Below are 26,236 nucleotides of genomic sequence, written 5' to 3'. Positions count from 1 at the left end.
TAATTCCTCAGGTATGTCCATAACTCAAGTACTCCAAAAACACCAAAGAAAGAAGCCTTAAGTCTTGCAGCACCTCCTCGGACCCCTGTAAGTTCTTCTGGTCATGTCTGAAGGTAGCATCTAGTCTTCATTGACTTCAGTGCAGAGTAGGTTTTACATGTGTGGGACTATCAATGGTTATCAAGCTTCTAGACCTCCTGACTAGGGTTGAGACGATCTTGAGATTTCAGGATCGATTTTAAAATCCGATTTCTGATCATTTTCCAGTCGATCCCAACATTTGCTCGATTGCCGATCGGGATCCGATCTTTTCCAATCCCGATCGCTAAACCCTAATTGTATATTATATATATATTTGGGTTGAGCCAATCTTGAGATTTCAGGATCGATTTTAAAATCCAATTTCCGATCATTTTCCATCCGATCCCGAAATTTGCTTGATCGCCGATCAGGATCCGATCTTTTTCCGATCCCGATCACTCAACCCTAATTGTATATTATATATACATTAGGGTTGAGCCGATCTTGAGATTTCAGGATTGATTTTAAAATCCGATTTCCGATCATTTTCCAGCCGATCGCGAAATTTGCTCGATTGCTGATCATGATCTGATCTTTTCCGATCCCGATCACTCATCCCTACTCCTGACTTCTATGTTACATCTAAATATAGAAAAATAAAGAAATATGGGTGGGCACTCACCAATCAGTAGAAGGCATTTTCTTTCTTTATATAAAATAATACCTTTATTTGAATGTAGTAAAACAAGTCCTCAGGGAGGGAGAGATGACATAATTGGCAGAAAAAAACAGGCAACAGCCGTTTCGCGTTGTCAAACGCTTTTTCAAGCCTAATATGCATATTAGGCTTGAAAAAGCGTTTGACAACGCGAAACGGCTGTTGCCTGTTTTTTTCTGCCAATTATGTCATCTCTCCCTCCCTGAGGACTTGTTTTACTACATTCAAATAAAGGTATTATTTTATATAAAGAAAGAAAATGCCTTCTACTGATTGGTGAGTGCCCACCCATATTTCTTTATTTTTCTATATTTTTCAACTTTTTTCTAAGGGTTGTGAGCACCAATGCCCATCAGAAGTGTTTCCGACCCATAAGGACTTATTAGAAACAGTGTATTTTTATATCTTTGCCGATGTCATTGGAGCGAGCAGTGCCGTCTACTTTTACTCTCTGTTTCCGGGGATTACATCTAAATATGCTCAATTGGAAACCCCCTGAAGTTAATATGAGGAACTATAAGTGTGCACACCTGGACGGAATCTATAGGAGGAAGTATAAGTAAAACATACAAAACTAGGATGTTGGAGCAGACTTGACCTACGTAAGTTGTTGCTGGCCTTTCTAAAAAACATAATAAGAGGAAACAAAAAATGTACATTGTATAATAGCTGTAATATGACTAATGTTGAGGAGGAGGCAACGTGCTGAGGTGTGGAGTATCATACAAGTATATTGTCACCATTAAAGCTAGTGCTGAGAGTCCCTGTAATGAGTTCAGGAAACAAAAGAAGGACGAGAGTGTGGAGGAGACCATTGTGTTCTAGAGCTCAGATTGCATTGACAGATGTGCTCCTTAGAGTCAAGTGCAGAGAAGCCTTTGCCCCTGTTCCTCTGGTTTTCCTTCACTTCTGTTAAATGCTTTGATGCTATATGAAGTCACGTCTTGGAGAAATAGAAAACTATGAGTTATTAAGGACTTGAGACATAGTGTTTTTTTTCCTTATAGTCTTCCATTAAGTTGTCTACTCCTGTCACAATGCAAGAGCTCGGTAAAGAGCAGTAAAATAGCTATCGAGTATGTAGTAGTCCTATAGAGGCCCTACTAGGCCAGGCCATTTAATAGCCAATTGTCGGGAACCAATGCTCATTCAAGTACTTGTTCTGACAACTAGTCTATCTAATAAAGCCGACAATCACCCAATGAACGAGCAAATTTCAGCAAACAAAAACAATCAGTCGGCAGCACATTGTCCTATATAATAAGGGCTCTGCTGACAGTATAAGCCGGCGGAACAGTCACTTCCCCTACATCGGGGGCCAATGCAGAACACGCACATTTTCATCCTTTGTTCCGAAATATTTTTAGGTCTAATAGGACCATAAAGGATCCCCAGTCAAGGATCATATTCAGACTTAGTTTAAGCTAACTGCAATGTTTTACCCTTAGCTATCCTGCTCCGGTTGCCAGATACAGCTAAATCTCTCTCCTCAGTGTTTACAGCTGGTTGTCTAGGTTATAGACCTGCTCCTGGGCATAAATATTCTCTTCTCTCCATCTCTCCACATTCTGGTTTCAGTTTTTGAGCACTGATAAGGACTAATAAAGCTTCTTGAGCAGCACTTCTGTTATCTGTGTATGTAAATCCAGAGACAGCTGTGCCGTTTACAAGAAGTAGGAGATCCTTGCCCAAATGAACTTAAACCAGGAAGTGGAGAGGAGACAGGAAGATAGTTGAAATCCTGAGATGGGAAAATCCCTTTAACTTATACTTGGGAAAAGAGATAGAACGGTAAATGGAGCCTTACATAATTACTTCCTGATTTTATTTATCCTCTTACCCCTTAGATAGTATCCAGTTTACTGATATTTCAACTAAAATGACATCACATTACCAGACTAGGTGGCAGGTGCTCACTATGAAAAAAATCGGACAACAAGTCACCGCAGTCACATGACTTTTAGTGTACGTCCTGTTATAAACAATTTTCATAGTTGTATAAGTACAAGTGAAAATAAGAAACTTTGTAATATATCTAACTAGCATCTGCCCGCGACTTCGTCTGCAGGTTGGAGTTGGCGCTGAGCCTCGGATATTTAGGCATTCGCCATTGGTTATGATCCGCCGTGTGCCACCACGTTCACTCCTGTGCGCCCCTGTTCCATTTGCTCCCCGCCTGTCCCCGCGGGCTCTTTACCTACCACCTGTTCCTGGCTCCCCGCAGCGACCCTCGTCCCCCGCACGAATGCCGCTCACCGCCCCGGCCCCGTTTTCTCTCCCATGGCCCCGGCCACCCCCCCGCGGCACCCCCATCCTCTCCCCGACCCCCCACGCAGCGCCCCTGACCCCTTCTTCCTCCCGGGGGCCCCCGGGTCAACCCCCCCACCCCCATTTTTCCTGCACCCCCCCCCATTTAGCAGGCCCCCCTCCGCAAAATACCCTAACTCCTCTGCTTTCACATGCAGTGTCCCGTGGCCGAATGACGGTGTGGTAGGGTGCATGAGCGCTATATGCCCGACTGACATGCAACTCTGTAGGCCGCAGGCAGTGCGCGACAGCAGGCTTTCTAGAGAGTGGCGCAGGCAAGCCTGTCCCATGGCCGCGGCACAATAGTTTGATTCCGCAGCAAGCCCTGCACGTCTTGGTGCCCCACAGTCCAGGCGCTTACTCCGATGGCTGCGGAGTGCACAGCAACGCCATGTTGGTTTGCTTGCTGTGCGCCTGATAGCTCCGCCCACACAGAGAAGCTGCAGCCAACCAGGTGAGCTGCTGAAAGGGCTGGGATGACGTCATCCCAGGTCCTACAGCGTCCCAGGTCCTGCAGCGAATTTGAAAGTGAAAAGCACCGGTGACGGGAGAGAATTCGGCGGTGTACGGGAATTCCATGTAGCCTATCTTTCAATCCGGGCCCCAAGGTATGTATGTACGCAATTTCAGCCAAATCTGTTTGCCCGTCTAGGTGTCATTGAGGAACAAACATCCAAACATACAAACATCTGACGCTAGGTTCACACCTGCGTTTGGGGTCTCCGTTCTATGGTTTCCGTCTTCTGCATGCCAGAAGACGGAAACCATAGACCGGGTCCGGCCGTGAGCGGCGGTGAGCGTTTTAGGCTCTCCGCCGCGAAACCGGATTTTTTTATCCGGACACAGAGTACTGCATGTCCGACTCTGTGTTCGGATTAAAAAACCTGGTTTCGCGGCGGAGAGCGCAAAACGCTCACCGCCGCTCACAGCCGGACAGCTTTCTCACCCATTCAAATGAATGGGTGAGAAAGTCTCCTGCAGGTTTCCGTCTCCTGCCTGTGTTTTAGGCAGGAAACGGAAACCTAAGTACGGAGTGCCAGGCCGCAGATGTGAACGAGCCCTGAACACACAAACTTTAGTAGGATTAATCTGTTTTCTTCACCTCTCCTGTTCCTTATCTTCAATCTGACTGCTTTGTTTTTGTTATATGTAGCCCCTCACATAGACCTCTATGGAGAGGGGAAGAGGAAGTGATATTCTCCTGCTGGTTATTTGGTTTATTGCTTTATGTTGTGCTGTCATAGCCTCTTATGTACAACTTGGTGGTAAAATAGCAGAGTGTAACAGGAGCAATTATTTGATTGTGTTTTCTAAACCCCCTACCCTCTTCATAGACTAATATGGAGAAAGAAACTGCCTGAAATGTGGAGAAGAAAACATATTGGTTTAATAAGATATATTACAAAGTGTCTTATATTAACCTGTACTATTCATTTATGAAAAGTTATTTATAACTGAAGGTACATTAAAAAGAAGTTGTCCAGCCTAATTTTAAAAAAAATTAAACTGGGGATGGTGAACCCCTGGACAACCCCTTCAAGGCTTCATGGATATGATGCTAGTCATGTGTGGGCACATCATGTGTTCTTTATGGAGGCAGCTTGGTCCTACAGCCCCCACACATCCATAGAAATACATGTATGAGGCCATAGGATCTGTGCATGATCCACAATTACATATCCATAATTACAGATGGTATACAGCAATAAACTATAATCCTATACTGACATGGTGGTGGGAAACCCAGGAGTAACAGTGGGAGACATGAACAAATTTAGAATAGTAACTATATTAGAAAGTTTATTATTTCTGAATTTCAGGTTCATACAAAGTTTATTTTAAGTCCTGGAAAGCCACTTTTAAGGACTGAGTGTTATTCTACATGTCAGACTGTGCATGGCGGTATTATTTACATTAGCCATTGTTAGAATGAGAGCAGTCACATTCCCCTTCATACATAGAAATAATGTAAGGAAATCTCTTCATACCAGTGTACAGAAAATGCATTGGCATTGTGATATTGTGGTCATTTGTTCCACTGGATACTCTCCAAGGCAAAGTTTGCAGGAAACCAGTGGGTCTAAAGCCAAATCCCACGTTGGCCGATATCTTGCTGTAGTCATGGCAGGTTATTCTGAAAGCGAAAAAAAGAAGAATGAAAGTTATTTATTTTGCTTACTTCTATAGCGCCAACATATTCTGCAGCGCTGTACAGAGCATTTAATCTAGGTGAGAAACCAAACACATGATATATATAGTATATGCCAGTGTACAGTATATTAGCAGCAGTGTGTATATAGCCTTTACTGCTGCTGCCACGACATCACGTCATCTTTCATACCGGGCCCTATGTGGCCAATCCCATCCACACATTGCAGAAAAATACGTGCAGAGGAAATGCTGCAATGTCCATAAACGTTGAGGTCAAATAACGCTGGAGGTTTTCTAACTGAAAGCAGTAGACAAAAACGTCTTGAAGCACATTTCTCCCCACAATGACAAATGTCAGGGAAGACAAGTATTTGGCCCTTGGATTGCAACTTCTTGTTCCTTTTGTTTTTATAAAGATAGCCTACTCCCAGCATAGTACACACTCAATACTAGGTCTAGCCAAATGTGCACGTAAGCCAGGCACAACAGCTGTCAGTCACATCACCATCCATACGACAGCTATATACATCTTTCTCCACATTGTGGCATATAAAGAGAATGAGGGATGGTTGAGGCAATTGTTAAACGAACAAGCATTGAGCTGACAATGCTCCCACCGGACCCCACCCATACTCATGCCCACTTGGTTTGACCAAGCATTCATGTGCCCTGAATGGGGAGGTAGGCAAAGGTTGCTGCTAAACTTCTCTGGCACCAAGAACAAAAGGAGAAGACATGGTGAATTCCAACTGGCCAATTCTTATCTCTTCTATTGAGTGTAGTGGGAACACCTATGATCAAGAAAGCATCAGTGAGATTTTAGGATCTTCAGGCACCATTCTCCCAACAGGTAAGGGTCTAAGAGATGAGCTTTGCATTGATCATATGGCATAGTCCAATCTCTAAGATGGGAATTCTTCTTTAATGCAACATTCTCCAAATAATAACCTGGTCGGGAAAGCAAATTTTACACCAAAGAGTCATTTAGCTACATTATAGATTAGTTTTAGGTCTCCTAGAGATCAAGTAAAGAGAATACCAGGGGCTCAAATGAACAGAGCTTCATATTTGTGATGGAAAATTATGTAACGTATGGCAACACGGGGCCGAGCGGTAACATTATTATTATTTTCCTAGGTAACAGAGGAATGGTTACCGACACCCATCTGTGTTTTCTAATTCTCCACATTAAATCCGGCAGGTCGCATAGCAAAGATTACAGGGTAACAGGAAAAAGGATACAGAGGCGAGCTGTAAGGGAAAACACTCGCTGCAGATATAGCCGTACAACAGGCTTTATTATTCCCATGTTACATAATGTATCTGTAAACTTCCATCCAGAAATCCGAGGAGCGGCGATCACATTGTATCTTATGTAACGCAGGTAACGTGGTGCGTTTCATTAGCTGGAGAAACCATATTTTATATACTTAGCTACCCCAGTTTTATAGCTTGCATGTAGATATAATTTCTACATATAAAAAATGGAGTTACATTACATTAGTTATCTTATATAGATACTTATATTATACTCCAGAGCAGCATTCATAATTCTGCAGGATATAAAAGTGCAATTTCAAACACTTACTGCTGACTTAGAGTTTGCACAGAGCTTGTTCTGGTGATCTATGTTGTGACAAATGTAATCTTTACATCATCAGAAATTTTATTTTTGGAAAAAATGGTTTCTGGCCAAAATCTACTATGATGGACTTCCACATAAACAGTCCCTTTCAGCTCAGTGTTACAATAAGGGGCGTGAGATAATTTCTATGACAATAAACTAGTCCAGTTCTGAATGACAGCATTAGCTCAGGAGTCCAGTGGGCGGTTCTATCCAGTACCAGATAGCTATCTCTGTTTGTACATAGAGGAGAAGCTGTCAATCATTGAGCGATCCGCCCCCTGGACTCCTAAGGCCAAAAAAGCAGGGTGTTAAATCAGGGCTGTGAAGTTGGTTGGCCAAACCATCGACTCCAACTCCTATATTTTTCCCAAGCCCAACTCCAACTCTTAGTCCGACCCCAACTTCTTCACAAATGGGTTACAGCCATGGTCAATCAGAAGCAGCAACACTTCTCTAATTCATTACTAGTGATTGGATTCCTTTTTTTTCCCTTTTTTTATTATGTGCTACATAAAATTTTCTTTAAACAGTTTTGCTGTTTCTCTGTTATGGTCATTTTAATGCAAGTGTCACAGGGGCGGGGCTAGAACATATGATGTGGGAGTGGTCATGGTGTTATTTTTATTCCCCGTAAGTTTGTTGTCTTTTTATTTATTTACTTGTTTTTTAGACACTGTACCCCCCCCCCCCATAACCTTTAGATGACATTTTAACTTTTTTTTTTTTTTTTGTGCTGATTTCTTCAGTAACAAGGACTGATATATCAACCCCAGTTACAGTAGGAATACAGCCTTCTACCACCTACTGCAGAGCTGATATGAGTCCTCTAGGACCCAGCAGCTCATAGAGTTCCCGCACCGCGGCAGATCACATGATGGTGAAGCTGCATCATGGTGGCACCCACAGCTTTGTATACAGTGCTCATTGGGCTCTATATATACCGGGATAGTAATGAACCCTGGATCCTTTTCTCTGGAACGTCGCTGTGTTGCAAAAGCCAGCTCCCTGCTTCTGCAGCTGCTTAAGTCTACAGGAACGTGCAGGATGCCCGGACGTAGTAATATCAATATGTGGTCGACATCTGGATAAAAATAACAAATCAATTTATTCCTTTTATGCAGATTGTGAGCCCCATATAGGGATCACAATATACACTAAATTTCCTATCAGTATGTCTTTGTAGAATGGGAGGAAATACGCACAAACACAGGGAGAACATACAAACTCCTGGCAGATGTTGTTCCTTGTGGGATTCGAACTCAGGACTCCAGTGTTAATCACTGAGCCACTGTGGCGCCCCCTGAATCAATTTATTTTGAACCTGGATTCGTTAACTTTTTTGAAGTCCGACTACCCAAATCTGGCCCCAACTCCAACTCCACAACCTTAACATAAATGAATAAAATAAATGCAGTAGTCTCCCTTTAAGGACTGGTTCATGGAAGAAGGAAGAGGAATATGGAGGAGAAGTTTGGGTCTCCACCATGAAGCTCGCAGCGATGCCAGTTCTGTATAAATGCTCACATTCGTAATGTGCCAAATATACAAACAGACTCTACATATTCATTCACTGGATGTTCTCCATTGACGTACATTACAGATGCATCATTGTCTATAGTAGTAGTATCAGCATTCCTCAAACACAGCACAAAACATCTCTTTTGGAGTCCGTGAATTTGTCAGTGTCCTTCATAGACACCATCGCTTTCTTTGTTTAGACGCACATATCCTTGTTATTCCGAAAGGACTCAAGGAGTTTCTTTCATAAAGACCTGTCCTTGATGTCATACAATAGATATACAAGCACAATGGCCATGACTTGTGTACATGAACCTGCGCGCATTATGAATCTAGAGAACATGGTATATACGGTACCAAACACAAACTAAGCCGCTCTGTGTAGTATTAGGCACAATTCACACTCACAAACGGGTTGCAGAAATTTCTGCCAATGTCCCATTCATTGGCATTGGTCATGCAGAAATTGTGTTCTTGCTGCCATAACCCTACTTAGGTATATGGTACTGATATTCAGTTGCAGATATTTTTGTCATATGTGAATTTCCACTTATGAGGTTCATCAATAAATGTGTATGGGACTGCTGGATATGGATATATAAAGGGGCTTTCAACTTTAGGGAAACCCTTTCCATAGGATAGTGGAGTACATTTATTGTATGCTAAAATATTTCATAGCATACACCATGAATGGTCAGTTGTTGGGGTCTACCAGGACATTGGTCTCCTGCAGACTTCAGAAGCTGTAGTGGGGGATCTAATATTCAAAATGGTGGTGATGACCAGGTTCGGTCCTTTTGGGAAGGTTCTCCAAAACCTATTCTCTGCGCCTAAGATGCACTTCTTGCTGCTTTCCGCCATTTGCCTGCTCAGCCTCAAGGCACATCATACTGCCAGACTGCCCAGGATGAAGAAGACACTGCAGGAGAGACAGCCACAGTTATGAGTGCTGAGATCCCTGGATCTAGAGACTATCAGGGGAGAAAAAGGGAGAGAAAAAATTCAAGGAAGGAGATACAGACTGGAGCAGGGGTGATGTTGAGACTTTATAGAAGGAGGGACAGATTGGATCATGGCGTGGTGAAGAGACTACAGGGAGGAATAAAAGACACAGCCTGGGGAAGGGGGTGATGGAGAGACTTTATGGAGAAGAGGAGAGACAGAGCAGAGCATGGAGTGAAGGAGAGCCTGGAGGGAGGAGGAAGACAGAGTAGAGCAGAGGTTGATGGAAAGACTTCGTGGAGGAGGAGAGACAAATTGGAATATAGTAAGTTTTTTGAGATTTCATGGAGGAGGAAAAATGGACTGTAGCAGGGGGTAATGAAGAAACATCATGGAGGAGAAGTAGAGACAGACCAGAGCAGGTGGTGATGGAACGACTACAGGAAGGAGGAGAAGAGACAAACAGGACCAAGGGATAAAGTAGAGACTGCTGGGAGGGGGAAGAGAGACAAACGGGGTCAAATGATAGATTACAGTTGACTACAAGCTATACCAGGACCAGCAGTGATTCAAGAAGTTGTCTGGGACTAAAACACTAATGGTCCATCCTTGGGCTTACTGGGGTTCTGACCGCCAAGATCAAAACAAATTATTCATTCACTTACAGCGGCTTCTTCATGCACCCGTCACTTCAGTACAAGAAAACACCTTTAAGGGTTAACCATAATGTTCTTTTAGCAATGCCTTCGCCCTATGTGTTTAAGGTACAAACTAACCCATAGGGCTCCTATGTTAAATGGACCAATAGGCCTCTTCAGATCTTAAATGGACTTATAGGCCTCTTCATATGTTATATGGATCCATAGGCCTCTTTATTTGTTATATGAATCCATAGGCCTCGTTATATGGATCCATAGGCCTCTTTATATGTTATATGGACCCATAGGCCTCTTCATATGTTATGTGGATCCACAGGCATATCGTAAATGGACCCATAGAGCTCTTCATATGTTATGTGGATCCACAGGCATATCGTAAATGGACCCATAGAGCTCTTCATATGTTGAACCTACCCACAGGACCCCATTTACTGATAAATGACAAGAACCTGCCCGGGAATTTTAGCTATTTTCAATTACATGTTATAGCAGAAGAAACTGCGATGTATGACTCAGGAATTCAGAGAATGCCAAAGAGAGAACCCCTGAGTCATACACCGCCCCCTAACACCCAGCACTAAATATGTATATCATCTTCCTTTAATTATTCATTTTACCATTTACATTTCATTTTTTTGCTCACTCATAAATTCACACATCACCGCACTTTCCTATCTACTGGCAACCTATGGCTCTGTTACATAGGAGCTTTCATTACTGCGCCCCCTTAAAATAAATGTAGATCGGAATACTCTACAGTTCTTGGAAGAAGGATAGAAATATCTAAGCTGAAGTATAAGGGAGCACCAAACACCGTTATTTTTTAGATGCCTCTGCCTATGATGCTTAGAGGAGTCCCTGAGAGACGAGTCCTCCTTACTTGACATTATAGGTATTTAATATTTGGTAATAAAATTCCTTTGTCTGTACTGACTGGGAGAGCACTAGAGAAGAAGTTGGACAGGATAAATGATGATTCTGTAGAGCGTGCCCAGTATTGAAGGGGTATACACTGTGAAGTGGAGAGAGGTATAGTGTGGGAGAACCGCTATTTTTCCCCAAGACTGTTGCAGTATGCACGGGCGTTTAGCTTGTAGGTCCCGGACTGGAGTAAAGTTCGGGTTAGTCCTGCAGGGCAATCCATTTCAGTCTTGGGAACTGACCAGCAGAGCTCTGTAAGTAGCACAGGTGTGCTGGTTAGTGAGAGAGAGGAGAGAGAGACTGAAACACATACTCAACCAGTCTGGGAAAGCTCTGCCAAAAAGGACACTGTTAAAGGGCCGGGTATGTGTACCCCTTGTTTGCTTGTGAACCTTGTTTGTTAGGAGGTCAGCAGTAGGCTGACCCCCTGGTTAGTGAGGGAATAACTAGTTTAGTAAGCCGCCGGAGAGGCATAGGTCTTTATTTTCATTTGTTTGTTTTGACATGCTGAGCTGCTGAGCAGCACTACCTGTACCTTTAAGCTTGTTTGCTGCAATAAAGACTGCTTTTGGGAAAGAAACCAGAGCTTCTGAATCCCCCGTACATCACAACATGTACAGGATAGGGTAGAATTGGCAGATCGATGGTTATGTGACTGTGGGGACCCTTTCCATTTATGAGAATGGGGGTTCAACGAATGGAACAGATGGTCAGGCATCCTGTTTATAGGGGGTAACCTATAAAAAGCAGAATACCCCTTTAATAGAACCAGAACACTGCTTTAGAGTATTACAAGATAAAAGGCCATTGTAAACAGGGCTGCGGAGTTGGTTTGCCAAATCACCGACTCTGACTACTTGATTTTTTCACAGCCCTGACTACAACTACTTCATCTATGGCTGCAGTCAGAGGTAATAAAGATCCTCTAATTCATTACAAAGCTTGTGACTGAATCCCTAATTCCTATGAAGATAAATATACAACTATGAATCTAATTAATTTTAATTAATTTGTCTTAATTAATTAATTTAAATTCTTTAATTTTATCACATCAATAACTGTATAATACAATTAAAAATAATTAGCCATTTTATTTTGAAGCCGGAGTCGGAGCAACATTGGTCCCTAATTGAACCCGACCACCAAAAATTGGTTGCAACCTTGACGCCACAACTCCAACTATACAGCCCTGACTATAATGCTCCTTGCAGACGACCATCGCGTAGGTCAGTGTACTATCCGGGTGTGCAAGCGGGATCTGTCATGCTCCATTGGTGTAAGACGGAATAGGAAAACAGAATGAGCGCTGCAGATGTGAACTTAGACTAAACTGAAACATTTGATATGACAGGTTTCCTTTAAGGATTCAGCATTGTGAATTTAGGTCAGTGATCCTGAACTCCGCTACCTGCCCCAACAGTGAATTTAAAGTGAAACCCTATAGAAATAATCTTCTTTATATTCAATACGCCATGAAAGAAAATCCCATGAAAATGCAATATATATGACACAAAAGCGGTTATGGCTCCTAAGACTTGTCCTACAGATAAATGTTTCTATGGCTACGATGTATTCTCTCAAGGGAAAATCATTCCTGCTTTTAAAGAAAACTAACTGGCATATTATATATTGATGTATAAAAGGAAAAGCTATAAAAATTGTAGTGTACACAGGGGGTTATGGAGACTTACATCATATATACAGTATATAATGCATATAATATATATAGTCCCTATATGACATCGCTGTTGTTAATGTCGGTCATTTGTCAATTATCCTGGGATCCTACACATGTAAGATATAGATACTGGCTGACAACCACCACATCCATTACATTACATTAGAATTCACAAAGGGGTTGTTGCAACTCAACTTTTCACGTGCTATGAATTTTATTAGTCAGGGTAAAGGCCTTGATACTGGGGTTGAGATTTCAGGATCATTTTTAAAATCCGATTTCCAATCATTTTCCATACGAACCCGATCCTAATCCTAATGCAAGTCAATGGGTTTTTTTAATGATCGAAAATCGGATTTTAAAAAACGATCCTATTCACTAAACAGCGTGGAGTCCAAAAATTGAAGGCTTCGATTTTTGGACTCCACGCTGTGTAGTGATTAAAAAATCCGCCGGCTACTTAGTCCCCCCTGCTGTCCAGTTACCTGCACAGAACCACTGCCGCTTCCCCTCCCGATGTGTACACCGATTCCTGGAGCTCTCGGCCATTGCTCTATGTCTTCTCCTCTGTCATTCACACGCCAGCAGAGCGCCGTACGCACCCCCACCTCCCTAAGCTAGTGTTACTGATGCTGGGAGAAGGCGGGGCTTGTTGTGGCTTAGGAGAGTGTGGGCAGGTACAGGGCAGGAAGACGGTGCTCTGCTGGCATGTGAATGACAGAGGAGAAGACAGAGAACTATGGCCAGGAGCTCCGGAGAGCGGCAGCGGTTCTGTGCAGGTAAGGTTGCGTGATCGGGATTGGAATTCCGTTCCTGATCTTTTTTAGGCGGGATCGGAACACAACCGCGATCGTGAAATGTACTCGATCGCCGATCGGGATCCAATCTTTTCCGATCGCAATCGCTCAATCCTACTCGATAAACATTAGAAAAAAGCCCTCCAATTTTGGAGGGACCCATAGACTGCCTGAAGTGTATGGAAGCCTCCAGACTCTCCCCCCTGAAAAGGTGATGTTGGGGAAAAAAAGATCATCCGTGTTCAATTTCTATGTCTGATGAGTTGCTTGTGGATAGTATATAATGAAAGGTATGACTTCACTTTCAAGATTTCACTTGGTAACGTAGAAAGGTCGAAGCCGTCAGCTGAAGGATAAGAAATGGATAACATGTATTTCTAAGGTTTGCTCTTATTTGTAAGAATTGGTAATACTCTTTCTTTACGTAAAGCATATCTCTCCATAAGAAGTATCTCAAAGTATTGTTATGATAAAGGTCATCAATTCAACATATTCCATATGGAAATGTGTAATGGTAAGGCAATTTCCAAATTCTTTAATGGACCTTTTTCTTTTAGACCCAGTTGAATTTGCGGAAATGGTCTTGCAGAGCCGACTGCGCATGCGCATAAGTTTGAAGCCAGTGCCGGAAGAAGACGCAGAGAGAGGTCGTTGCAGATGTAAATAGAGGCGGTGCTGGAGAGTTCTCTCGCAGCATTGGGGATGCCCTCAGTGTTGTCTGAGAGTTGGGGACCGCCCCCAGTGCTGCGAGAGAACTCATTTTCATACCAAAGAAAACCCGGATTTCTCCTGAACAGCGGCACGGAGAAGACATCTAAAGGTAGGAGAAGAATAGCCTTTCTTAAGGCTAGTCCAACGTGTTAGTCAGAAAAAAAAAGGGTATCCATTGATAGGATCCCTTTAACACTGTCCTATTTCCTCACTTTTGTAATTGATTTTTCACCACACCCATCTTCTTCACCTTGGTTTCCCTCTGCTCCTCTAATAGTTAATCTTAGCCATACCTGTGTGATTGACAGCCTATCTTCCTATCATTTCTGGAGCGGGTTCTTTCTTCCTATTTATTGTTTGCTAGACAGTCTTAGACTAAGGCCCCCCATAGCGAGCCACAGCCAAAAGGCGGAAACGCATTGCGGTTCTTCTTGCAGTGCTTTCCACAGAAAATACCTATTATACCTATATGGAAACCATCAGCATTTCCCTAGGAATAACTGGTATCCCACTGCATATTTTTTTCTGCAATGAGTGGATGGGATTAACCAGAATCCCATCCATTTTTGCTAAATTGTGGCATTTACATCCCTTTATAGCCACAAACTAATGAAGCAATGCAGAGATCCTCCTCGGTTTATGGAGACACAAACCAGACTCAAGTACTCGGTGACGGGTCAGGTTTGTTTACAGACAGCCACAAGCACTCTCATATCTTGCTGTCTGATGTCCCATTTAGCAGTGAATGACTTCTGTCTGCGTCATGACTGTCTGTAGTCAAATCTGACAAATTGGGCCCACACCGATTTATGGTCCTATTAAAGCCACTTAAATGGCATTATTATGGACTTGGGAGGCATTTTGGACCTGACCCTTTAAAGAAAGGAAAATCTGATGTTATCACCGGTAAATACTGCTGCATCTATGGCTACAATCCAGAGGCCTGGCGTGGAACGGTTCATTAAAAATGCATTTCTCTTATTTCAGGTCAGTGGAGGGGACGTTGTCCTCTACTTAAAATACATGAAACATTACTGAGCTTTCTGAGTGAATTAATAATACAATTTACCATCAGCCCAGCACTGATCTATAGTCAGACATGACTGTTCAGCTGGTTTACCCGGGTCTCTGAAGGGTCGGACCTGGTCAAACAAGAGGCTGCAGTTTTCGGAGGCAACTCAACCTGCTGATCATCAAAAGTGCGAGAAAGCTGAGTGACATCCAATATGGCAGCCATTAAAGCACTTCGGGGATTGTCATCTCCAATACTGCACGGCAGATTAGTCTATTAAAAGGGTTATCCACTTTTTATAATTGAGGCCCTATTCTTAAAACAGGACATTGATAGTACAGTAGATCTGGATGAGTCCGACACCCAGGACCCCCACAGATCATTGGTACTGAGGCAGCATGGCTCTCGCCGCACTGATCACTCACTGTACAAATTGTAGTGGCCATGTAGGTATTACAGGGCTTTCCCAATGAAGTCTATGGAACAGCTTCTTATAGTAGAGTTGGAAGGGACCTCAAGGGCCATCGGGTCCAACCCCCTGCGAGTGCAGGTTTTCCTAAATCATCCCAGCTATATGTTTATCCAGATTCCGCTTGAAGATTTCCATTGATGGAGCGCCCACCACCTCCCGTGGCAGCCTATTCCACTCTCTCACTACCCTCACTGTCAGAAAGTTTTTCCTAATGTCTAATCTGTATCTCTTTCCCTTTAGTTTCATCCCATTGCTTCTGCACTACCTACATTTTGTATGGTGAATGAGCAGATCTAATATTGATGGCCCATGCTAAGGGTAGGCCATATATTGTAGCAAGTGACTAGGCTAAGGCCCCCTATAGCGAGCCACAGCGAAAAAGGGCTGCGGGAAAAGCCACGGCAGAAACGCATCTCAGCGCTTTTAACAGAAAGCCCACAGAGGTTTCCTCTGCAGACTTTCTGCTTCAACTATACCTATAGGGAAACCGCCGGTCTTTTTGTAGGATAGGTATAATTGACATGCTGTGATTTCCAAAAATGCAACGGTTTTGAAATCACAGCATTTCCACTGCAAGTATTTTCCTGCAATGTGCAATGCAACTTTGCAGGGACGGTAAAATTCTGAAGTTTTTGCCACAACGTTTCCACCGCAGCCAAACCACAGCGTTTATGCCATGTGAGTCCCCAGCTAGTGCTTCACAGCAGGGGTGTTACTAAAGACTCATTGGTCCTGGTGCAAAATCTATACATCCTATACATACTTAGCAACTTTTACATTTGCTACTCCTTTTCTACATGTGCCCAGACCGCCATGAAGACAGGTCTGCACACAGAAGCTTCCCATCAATCCCATCATCTGTCAGTGCCCCTACACAATCTGCCCCACAGAATTCCTTCCTAGACTATACGCTGCTGGTCAACTGCCATTGTTGCCATTGAAGGGCTAGTTTTCCCCTTTCTGACAGTGGAAGCCTGGGTGTCATAAATCCTAGACTATATGCTGCTGGCCATTTGCCATTGTTGCCAATAAAGAGTTCCTTTTCTCCTTTCTGATAGTGGAAAGCTGGGTATCATAAATCCCAGACAACTCCTTCAAGCAACAACATAAATACCTAGATTAAAATCAAGAATCACTTATAATAAAAAAAAATTAGATCTTACTTTAAGGTAAAAATTGCCCAGCCCTAGTAAAAAGTACATCTCTCCAGCTATATAAAATGTAAACCTTGAATATCTAGAAAAATACTGCAAGCAAGTGCTAACAGGAGAGCCATAAACACACCGAAGGGTGTACACAAATACAATAGCTGATGCACAAGAAAAACCAGTTGGTACGTATGATGTAAGTCAAAAGGCGAAACCGTTTTTTTTTAACCGGACAAAAAGTCCTGCTGTCCGACTCTGTGTCCAGTTAAAAAAAATAAAAAATGTTTCGCCGTGGACACACAAAACGCTCACCGGCGCTCACGGCCGGACACTTTCCAAACCCATTCAAATGAGTGGGTTTGAAAAATGACTGCAGGTTTCCATCTCCTGTCTAGTTTCGGGCAGGAAACCGAATCCTGCATAACGGAGACCGGGGCGCAGATGTGAACCCAGCCTTATTCTGTATTCTCTATTATTTGTTGTATTAGGGCTCGTTCACACAGGACAAGAAGGGGCGGATTCTGACGCCGAATCCACCTCAGAATCCGCCCCCTCACAATAGAGGTCTATGTAGACCGCTAGCTTCCTTTTTTTCTGTGAGGCTCACGGTAAAAAGAAGCGCGCTGCCCTTTCTTCAGGCGGATTCCACGGCTGAGTCAGCCGCGGTGTCCACCTCGCAACAGCACCCTCCAGACTAGGCCCATTCATTTGGGCCTACTCTGGAGCGGGAAGCCGCGACAGTCGCGACAGGTGTATTTTGGTCCTATTCTGACGCGGCTTCCCGCATCAAAATCAGGACCAAAATACGCGATCCCATACCCCGTGTGAATTAGCCCTTAGGTTGAGGCCCAACATTGCAGATACGCAGCTTTTTTGACTAGGCCGAGATCCCACATTGCGTAAATGCTGCAACTTGGCTTTTACGTAAACGGTGTGACAAAAACCGTGGTGTTTTATATCAACTGCGAAGAAGTAGGAGGGATTAGCCAGAATTGCTGAAAATAATCCGTGATGGATATGCTGCGTTTTGAAATACACTTGCATTTTTTCAAATCTCACCATGTCACATATACCTACAGAAACGCCAGGGGTTTGCGTATAGGTATAACGAAAGTAAAAAAGCTTTCCGTGAATAGCGTTGCTGGAAAAAAAAAAAAATTCTAGTTCATTCTTTACCCTCCATACTTGTAAGGCTAATCTGCAGTCGAAAACACGTTTTCCATTGTATTTTTCCTTGTTTTTCTTCCCCTATTAAATATATGGGTAAAACGCACGCGATTCTGTAACAATGTACGTTTTTTACTCAACTGCATTTTTTTCATAGCTTTTTTTCCCTTGACATGTGGACAAGATAAACCAAAATCTCATTCACTTTGCTGGTACTGTGAAACGCAACCTTTATTCCACCACCCGCAATGTGGGGCCTCAGTATAATGTCTGCTCGTGACTCCTATACTGCCCAAACAAATGTCTGTCTTCTCCTGCAGGTAAAGGATAAGCACCGTGTGGTCGATAACTACTGACATTCATATTCAACAAGCGTTCAATGTAACGCCACAAGTGCGATCAATGTATGTAATTCCTGACATGTCATCACCGGCGCATTATCAGTTCTATACATCAGAATTGTGTATCCACAACCACACAAAGTCATAAAAGGACTGGGCCATGGAGGAGGCTAAAGAATCTTTTAAACTGACCATACATAGCAGTGTGTAAAAGTTTTAGGCAGGTGGTAGTAGTTTAACAGAATGGAGTGAATGAAGAAAAGAGAAATCTAATCCCTGCTTGGTAAGTAGTAGAGACTGCAGCATTTTCCCAAGTGTAGTGGCCTTTGCAAACAGCTGATCTGTGGGGGTGCTTTGTGATTTGATATTGACGACCTATCCTAAGTATAGGTCTTCAATACCAGAGTCCTGGAAAACCCCTCTGAACAGGGCCATTCACCAACTCCAACTCCTTGAATCCTTCAGTAGCCTCTGCTGCACTGATATCAGTGCAATTGGATTTTTATCTCTACTCCCCACCATTCCTGAGCAATTATTTCTGTAAGTTTTAGCAGCTAATATGCAAATTAGGCTCTGTGCCGACAGGTGGGTGGTCTCAGACTACTTGTTCCAACCCAGGACTACCCACTTGACAGCAGAGAGCCTAATTGGCATATTGGATGATGAAACACCAACTGTGCTGGGCGGCTATTGAAGGACAGAAAGGAGTTGGAGGTGGTGACAAGTCCTCTTTAGGCTAAGGCTCCGTGTTGCAAAAACCCAGAAAGAACGGGAAATCCCTAGAAAGTTCTTAGGGCGCATTCACACAGAGTAAAGTGGCGCTGATTCTGGCACGATAGCTCTCGTAAGAATCAGCGCCGAAAAACAGACTCCTATTGACTTCAATGGGTTCCGTTTTCCATGCATTAAAATCAATGGGTGAAATAGCCTCCCATTGATTTCAATGTGTTCCACACGGAAAACGGAACCCATTGAAGTCAATAGGAGTCTGTTTTTCAGCGCTGATTCTTACGCAAGTTATCGTGCCAGAATCAGCATCACTTTACTCCGTTTGAATGCCCCCTTATACTTCTCCCTTCTGACCAATCCACTCCTGGCTTTGGTTCAAAAAGCTGCAACAAAATTTGCAATAAAAAAAGCAGCTTTTCTGAAACATGGGGACTTGGCGTTCACAAGTATTGCTAGGTTCACACTAGTGTTCAGGGACTCCGTCCCCCATTTCACTTACAGTAAGCGGAGAGTAAAGTCCTGCAAGTAGGACTTATCCCTCTGCCAATTTCAGTATAAAATTCTTGGAAACGCGGTGGAAATCTGGCGGACCCCAATATAGTCTTTGGGGTCTGCAGGTTTCTCCGGGTAACCGCTTTTTAAGCAGATAGATTTTCCCTTTTTAGAGTCCCCAAACAGATCCAAAGGACGGAAACCTAAACGCTAGTGTGAACCTAAATCTGTCACAAGATAGTAAAAAAGTCAGACCTGAACTGTGCTAGCAGAATCCCCATTGTAGTGAAGGAAGAGATGCTGCTGTCAGGTCAGCGAGGGATGAGAGGGGGATAATACTGTTACTAGTAGGGATAAGAAGGGGTCACTAATGGAACTCTTGGTGCCGCATTGTGCTCTCGTATTACAAATGATCTGCCTGATAAGTATGATGAAAACCTCTATATTAATAATAGCTGAAACATAACACACAGCTAGTCCAATACAGACTGATTCACACATCTAGCTAGGAAAACTGGAGGGGTGGGATCTGGTGGGCTTGTTATTATACAGATGTAGCTTCACATCTGCACCAAAGTCACCGTCGCAGAAACCATCAAAAATCGGCGGATAGAAAACTCCTGCACACTGGATTTAATATAAGCACGGCAGGCACCCGATGGCACCCTGTAAACCCCATTATACTCTATGGGGTCTGCGAATAACCACTGATATAGAAGTCCGGCTCTCCGAATGACGGATACTCATGTGCAGATGGGAACTTAGCCTTAACCTGAATTTCTGCAACCTTATTACAGAAGACAACAAAAAACAAAAAAGTCATTGAAAACTGTTTTTCCAATAACTTGTCATTGTTTTTCTTGTCTTCTGTGATGAGATATCCCACTGCAGCAGTTTAACCAAATGCAGAAGTTTGGGTTAACTTTGCTACATCTGTATTTTCTGCAGTGTCCACATCCATTCATCATCCCAGAACTCCCCTAATTTTATTCTCCCAGATCGACCCTGCTAGCCAGTAGTGTTAGATCCAGCACTATTCACACTACTAGCTAGCATGGTGGATCTGAGAGCAGACAGCCAATGCTACTGTGAACCTAGGGTTAGCCTAAACGCGAAACTTGCGTCAGAATCAGCGCTGAAAAATAAGCCTTCCGTTCATTTCAATGGGTTTTGCAAGGAAAACGGAACCCATTGAAGTCAATGGGAGTCTTTTTTTCAGAGCTGATTGTGATGCGGATTCCACACCAGAATCAGCGCCAATTTCCTCCGTGTGAATCTGGCCTAAGGCCGGGGCCCCACATGATGTAAACGCCGTGATTTGCCCGCAGTGGAGACGCTGCGGGAAAAATCGCGGCATTTTACAGTGCAAGCAAAGGGGATGGGATTCATGCGAATCCCATGCCCACTTTGCAGAAAAAAATGCAGTGCGTAAACGCTGCGATTTGCAAAGCCGTTGCGGCTTTGCAAATCACAGCATGTCAATTATATCTACGGAAACGCAGGCAGCTTTCCCATAGATATAATTGTAACAGAAAATGCGCGGAGGAAAACTCCGCAAACTTTCTGTTGAAAGTGCTGCGGAAAGAACTGCAGTGTGTTCACGCCGCGGTTCTTTCCGCAGCGCCTTAGCGCTGCATTTACGGCCCGTGGAGCCTTAACCTAAAGGAAGCATATTTTAGGGATGGTTCTGTTCCCTTATTAGTCAAAATGAAAAACAAAACAAAACACTGTGCTACTTACTTACATTTTTATGCTACTCTGGCTAGTAGGAGAGCTGACCTGTCCCTATGTTGCACGCCATGTTGTCCCTATTTAGAGCCTCCGATCAATTTATTTTACATGCATTTAACAGATGAGGCCATCCGTCTACATAGACATCAATGATAGAAAAAAAAAAATCAGAACCGTTTCTGCCTTTTTTTTTTTTTTGGACGGGTACAAAAGTATGATACCCTCAGGACAAAAAACTGCAACGTATTGGTGTTTTATTTTTTTAACATTGATTACTATGTAAATATATGGCAATTTGTTTTGCGCATCCGTTAAACGGATGTAAAAAACGTAGTCTGAATAGAGACTAATACATATGGGAAAACCTAAGCTACCCCCTGATGTCTGCTATTGGGGAAGCAAAGTTCGGATCTATTGCATTTCAACATGTCCAGTCCTTTGTTCATCTGGGAGATAAGTGTTGATGCGATGAGAGTCATTCATTACCTAATGTGTATGTTCAGCTTATGGCTAGTTTTCTATAAATAATCTACAGGATACGCTACATATAATGTCCAATATGTCCCGGTGTATGTATCAGAACAGTGGTCTAAAAGCAAAACTGTCTTAGTTGCCCATAACAACCAATCATAACACAGCTTTCACTTTATAATCTGCTCCTGAAAAATGAAAGCTGCATTGTGATTGGTTGCTGTAAAGATTATCTTACCATGGGAGAAATGGAAGAGAAAATTTGAAGCGCATTTCCCATTTGAAGTGAAGACCCCAACCCTCTAGACAGGAGGGGTTCCAGAGATCTCTATGCATTACATCTCTATAGTCTGAGTACCTCCTCAGCATTAAAGGGGTTGCTCAACAAATAGGCAAATTAGAGGGGGGGTCAGGGAAGGTATAATATAAAATAAAATTATACTCACCTGTCCCTGGTGCTCCAGTGTCCGCCATCACTGTGTTCAGGCGAGCACCATGCCTTCTCCAGCAGAAATCCTGCACCATATATGTCCGCTCAAGCCAATATGTGGCCTCAACAGTGACTAGAAAGGACCTGGTGATGTCCCTCACATACATGACTAGGTCCTCACCTGCGGCCGCAAAGGTCTCAATGGTCAAGTGCATCCAGGCCTTCCGATGCTTGACTATGCGGACAGCGGCGGTGGACATCAAAGAGCCAGAGACATGTGTGAGATATTTTTGTTTCTTATGTTACACCTTCCGCGGCCTCATCTGTGATTCCTGGACAACCCCTTTAACGACTGATACTTACTATTCATCTGTATCAACATAGTGATGGACTCTGAAACAGTTATACAACTATAACTCCCAGCATTTGGAATCATGGGCATGTTGGGAGTAGTAGTACAATAGCTGAACCACAATAGATGTCATCTCAAAATCCGGCCAGGTAAAGTCTATAGTGCTGGTATCTGCATTATTCTACCTTGAAGCAATGTAAATAGCAAAAACCCCAAAAAGCACATGGCCCTGTATGTGTCAAACAAGCCCAGAGCCTCCAGCTAGCCAGATGGCGGAGGGCACCGTGGGCAGGAATGTGTTAATACACACACAGAGCTAGTGCTGGAACAATGTACACTGGGCAGCTCTGTGTAAGGCCTGGCATGTCAACCCCCCAGCTCCGTAACACAAAACTACTAATTGTCTGCAGACAATAAAGCTGGAGCTATCCTATTTGTTATTAAACACACGACAAGACACGAGAGCCACATTCACACACTGCAGGCTATAATATAACAATGACACGCTAATGGCAGCAATGACCCATACAGCCTTGAATCTGGCCGGGGCGCTGGAGGTTCTGCATGTGTCTGTGTGAGGTTCCTAAAGACACTCAGTCTGCAGGTCCCACAAAGTCAAGCTAATAGTGGGGTGTCCTAGATGATATACAGTATGTAACGTAACTACAGTACACTGAAAATGACCATTGTCTGTGCTGCACCACATTAAAGACATTTCTGCAGTCTAAGAGGTTCCCAGAATGGGGAGGGGGCCTTATTTCCTGCAACAAAAGCAATCACACGTGATAATACCTTCTATTAAAGTCAATGGTTGATATGGAGACAGTCAAGGACCCCGATTTCAGGTCCTCAAGATCTAAAACCAACACAGATTCAACTAAAAGAGTGGAGGTCCTCAAGCGGTGACATCCCACTACTTACTTATATCCTCTAGCAAAAAAGGTGGCCCAATTGGGGGAAAAAAAACCTACAAAGATTGTCTATAATGTTTAAAGGAGTTTGCCCACAAATACAACTTACCGCTTATCTAGAGGATAGGGACTAAGTTGTGGGTCCACGGTCTTACTCTGATCACGAGAATGGGGGCCCCTTGCATCCCTTCTAAATGGAGCAGGAGTTACGGAGACATGTTGTCTCTCCATTCATCTCTATGTAGCCCATAGAAATAAAAATAATTGCAGTGTCTTTCACCAGAGAGCCCCATTCTCATGATCAGTAGGGGTCCCAGTGCCCAGAAACACACTGATCTTGAAACTTGTCCTCTATCCACTGGTTGGGCAAACTCAAGATAATGTTCAAAATCATTGAAAAAAATTCAGGACAAGAATATAAAAATGCACTGATACTTTCCTGTATCCTCCCCTCCATTCCTAGCCGTCACTAAAGCAGGGGTGACATCATGGCCACAGGACCATGGAGGTCTATCACTGCTGAGAATGATGCCTGTCCTGTTGATGTGACATCATACCCACTGAATAGTAGTGGTGACGACTGGCCCAATGCACGAATGCCAGTATGAATGCATTTTTATTTTCTAACCCTGCTTGAATTTAGTTCTATGATCTTGGAAAACCTCTCTAGGCTGAGGCCCCACGTTGTGTAAACGCAGAGTTGTCGGTTAGTTTTTGCTGTGGTGTGTTGAGCCAAAGTCAGTAGTGAATCTAACAGAAGGGAGAAGTATAAGAACTATCTATAGATTTCTCATTCTTTTTCAAGCCACTCCTGACTTTATCTAAAAAAGAAAAACGCTGCAAAAACATTGCGTTTCCACTATGTGGAAATTAGATTAGAGTACGAGTTTTATCCATCTATCTCAGGGGTAGGGAACCTTCGGCTTTCCAGATGCTGTGAAACTACAACTCCCAACATGCTCCATTCACTTCCATTGGAGTTCCAAGAACAGCAGAACAAGTATGCATGCTGGGAGTTGTAGTTTTGCAACAGCTGGAGAGCCGTACGTTCCCTACCCCTGATATCTGATATCTGATATCTATCTATCTATCTATCTATCTATCTATCTGATATCTATGTACTCTATCACCTATCTATGTACCTACTGTCAATTATCTATTTATCTACTCGATTATCTATCTATCTATCTATCTATTTATCTATCATCTATCTACCGGTTATCTATTTCTCTAAGTACACTGTCAATTAATAAACATGTACTCTATCAGTTATCTATTGTCCATCTATCTATCTATCTGATCAATTATCTATCTGTCTGTCTGATATCTATGTACACTATCATTTATCTATGTACCTGATCTGTCAATTATCTATTTATCTACTCGATTACCTATCTAGCTATCTATCTATCTATTATCTATCTCTCTATGTACACTGTCAATTATCTATATCTGTAAGCATGTACTCTATCAATAATCTATCATCTATCTATCTATCTATCTATCTATCTATCTATCAAATCTAACATCAGAAGTACTGATACCACTCCCATGCCAATAAGAACAGTTGAGCACTGCAATGATACATACAATGGCCATAAATAACCAACACAAAAAGAATCTGATACATTTTGTTTCCTATAAAGTAGATGATATAGAACCATGCATATCATCTCTCAGTGCCTGACTGTCAGAAAACCCACCACTAGTATATACCGTCTCATTCACAACCCCTAATATAGAAAAATATACATATACATGACACCATTATACCATAAGGCATCAGTTGATATATCCGATAGTATTTCTTTAGAGGATTGTATGTACACACCGGTCACACACATGTAATGGGTATTGTTATTATGTGTCCTTTCCATCTCTGCATGCTATATCACTACACATTGCTCCAGCTGCTTCCTACCTTGACCTTAGGCTATGGCAGCCCTTTGCCCCCTCCTGTGCCCCTTCTTGGCTCCTATGATGCCAGCAGTGTGTTAGAGAAGTCCTCCAGTATAATAGCAGCAGGCACTAAGCACTCTCCTCCCTCTTCCTCCTTATCTGGTGACCAGCCTCAGGAGGAGGGGAGAGAGTACAGTGCCTGGCAGTCTCCAAACCAGGAGGGGGGATGTATTATCTGGATAGAATCACTGTAACATTCAGCCTACAAGAGTGTCTATTTACCTGGTACCGTATATTTACAACACACAACACAAACAGTATCCACTCAACATAAACAGTATACAATATACACAACATAGACAGCATACAATACACACAACACCTAAGCAAATGATGCAGTGCAAGCAAGGCCAAGGGATTATTGCAAGCTAAACTATAGAAAACCACCCCTACATGCAACCCACAGCAATGCAAAAGGACAGCTTTTCCCTTGGATCAGTGACCACAAGGGTTCACTTACTTGCAAGCATAGAGCTACAGCCTCTGGACAGCAAGCCTGGGAGCCTGATGCAGTCTGCAAGCCACGCATGCGCAATCCAGGCTGCTGGGAGAGTGAGTCTGATGCTAAGCTGCAAGGAGTCTTGAGGCTGGAAGAGGCTGAGACAAGAGTGACTGGCAGGGGGAGTTCCTCTGAGTCACCCTGGGAGATGTGTGGATGAGCTCTTGTCCCTGGCATCCTATTGTAACTTCTTAGCTGAAAGTAGACAGGATGCCATAGAAATGAGAATAGTCCTACATGCAAAACACACAAGCACCCAGATCTCATTGCAATGCAATTGATTCAATCATATCATGTTTGTACAAGTTTTTGGAATTTTTTGACCACAGTGAAGTTTTGCCTTCGGGTTGTATAACTGTGTTATAAATATATTCCAGAATATTATAAATAGTTGTTCCCTAATATTTGCCTAGACTCCCAAAATGTCTGGAATGAAAAACAGAAAGACCTCCAGGACAGGACAGGCAAGTCT

The 26,236-nt window shown here is 43.1% G+C and overlaps 1 protein-coding gene across 2 annotated transcripts in view; it reads right to left on the bottom strand.

Moving 5' to 3' along the window:
- The window catches only part of RNF144A (ring finger protein 144A), a 51,922-nt gene extending 26,078 nt beyond the window's left edge, over positions 1 to 25,844 (bottom strand). The window contains exons 1-2 of one of the 2 annotated variants that reach the window (XM_075269122.1): positions 25,726 to 25,844; positions 5,035 to 5,180 (exon numbers count right to left, since the gene is read on the bottom strand). In XM_075269122.1, coding sequence (XP_075125223.1) covers positions 5,035 to 5,169 — 135 coding nt within the window. In that variant the 5' untranslated portion in view covers positions 5,170 to 5,180; positions 25,726 to 25,844. Of the gene's footprint in view, positions 1 to 5,034; positions 5,181 to 25,227; positions 25,479 to 25,725 lie in introns of those variants that run through there. The other variant, XM_075269121.1, reaches the window with a different exon arrangement.
- Positions 25,845 to 26,236: the final 392 nt, after the last annotated feature.

This window comes from Leptodactylus fuscus, chromosome 3 (genome assembly GCF_031893055.1).
Source record: "Leptodactylus fuscus isolate aLepFus1 chromosome 3, aLepFus1.hap2, whole genome shotgun sequence".
NCBI classification, from domain to species: domain Eukaryota; kingdom Metazoa; phylum Chordata; class Amphibia; order Anura; family Leptodactylidae; genus Leptodactylus; species Leptodactylus fuscus.
Note: the sequence above shows the minus strand (reverse complement) of the source record. Positions and strands in the feature narration are given on the sequence as shown.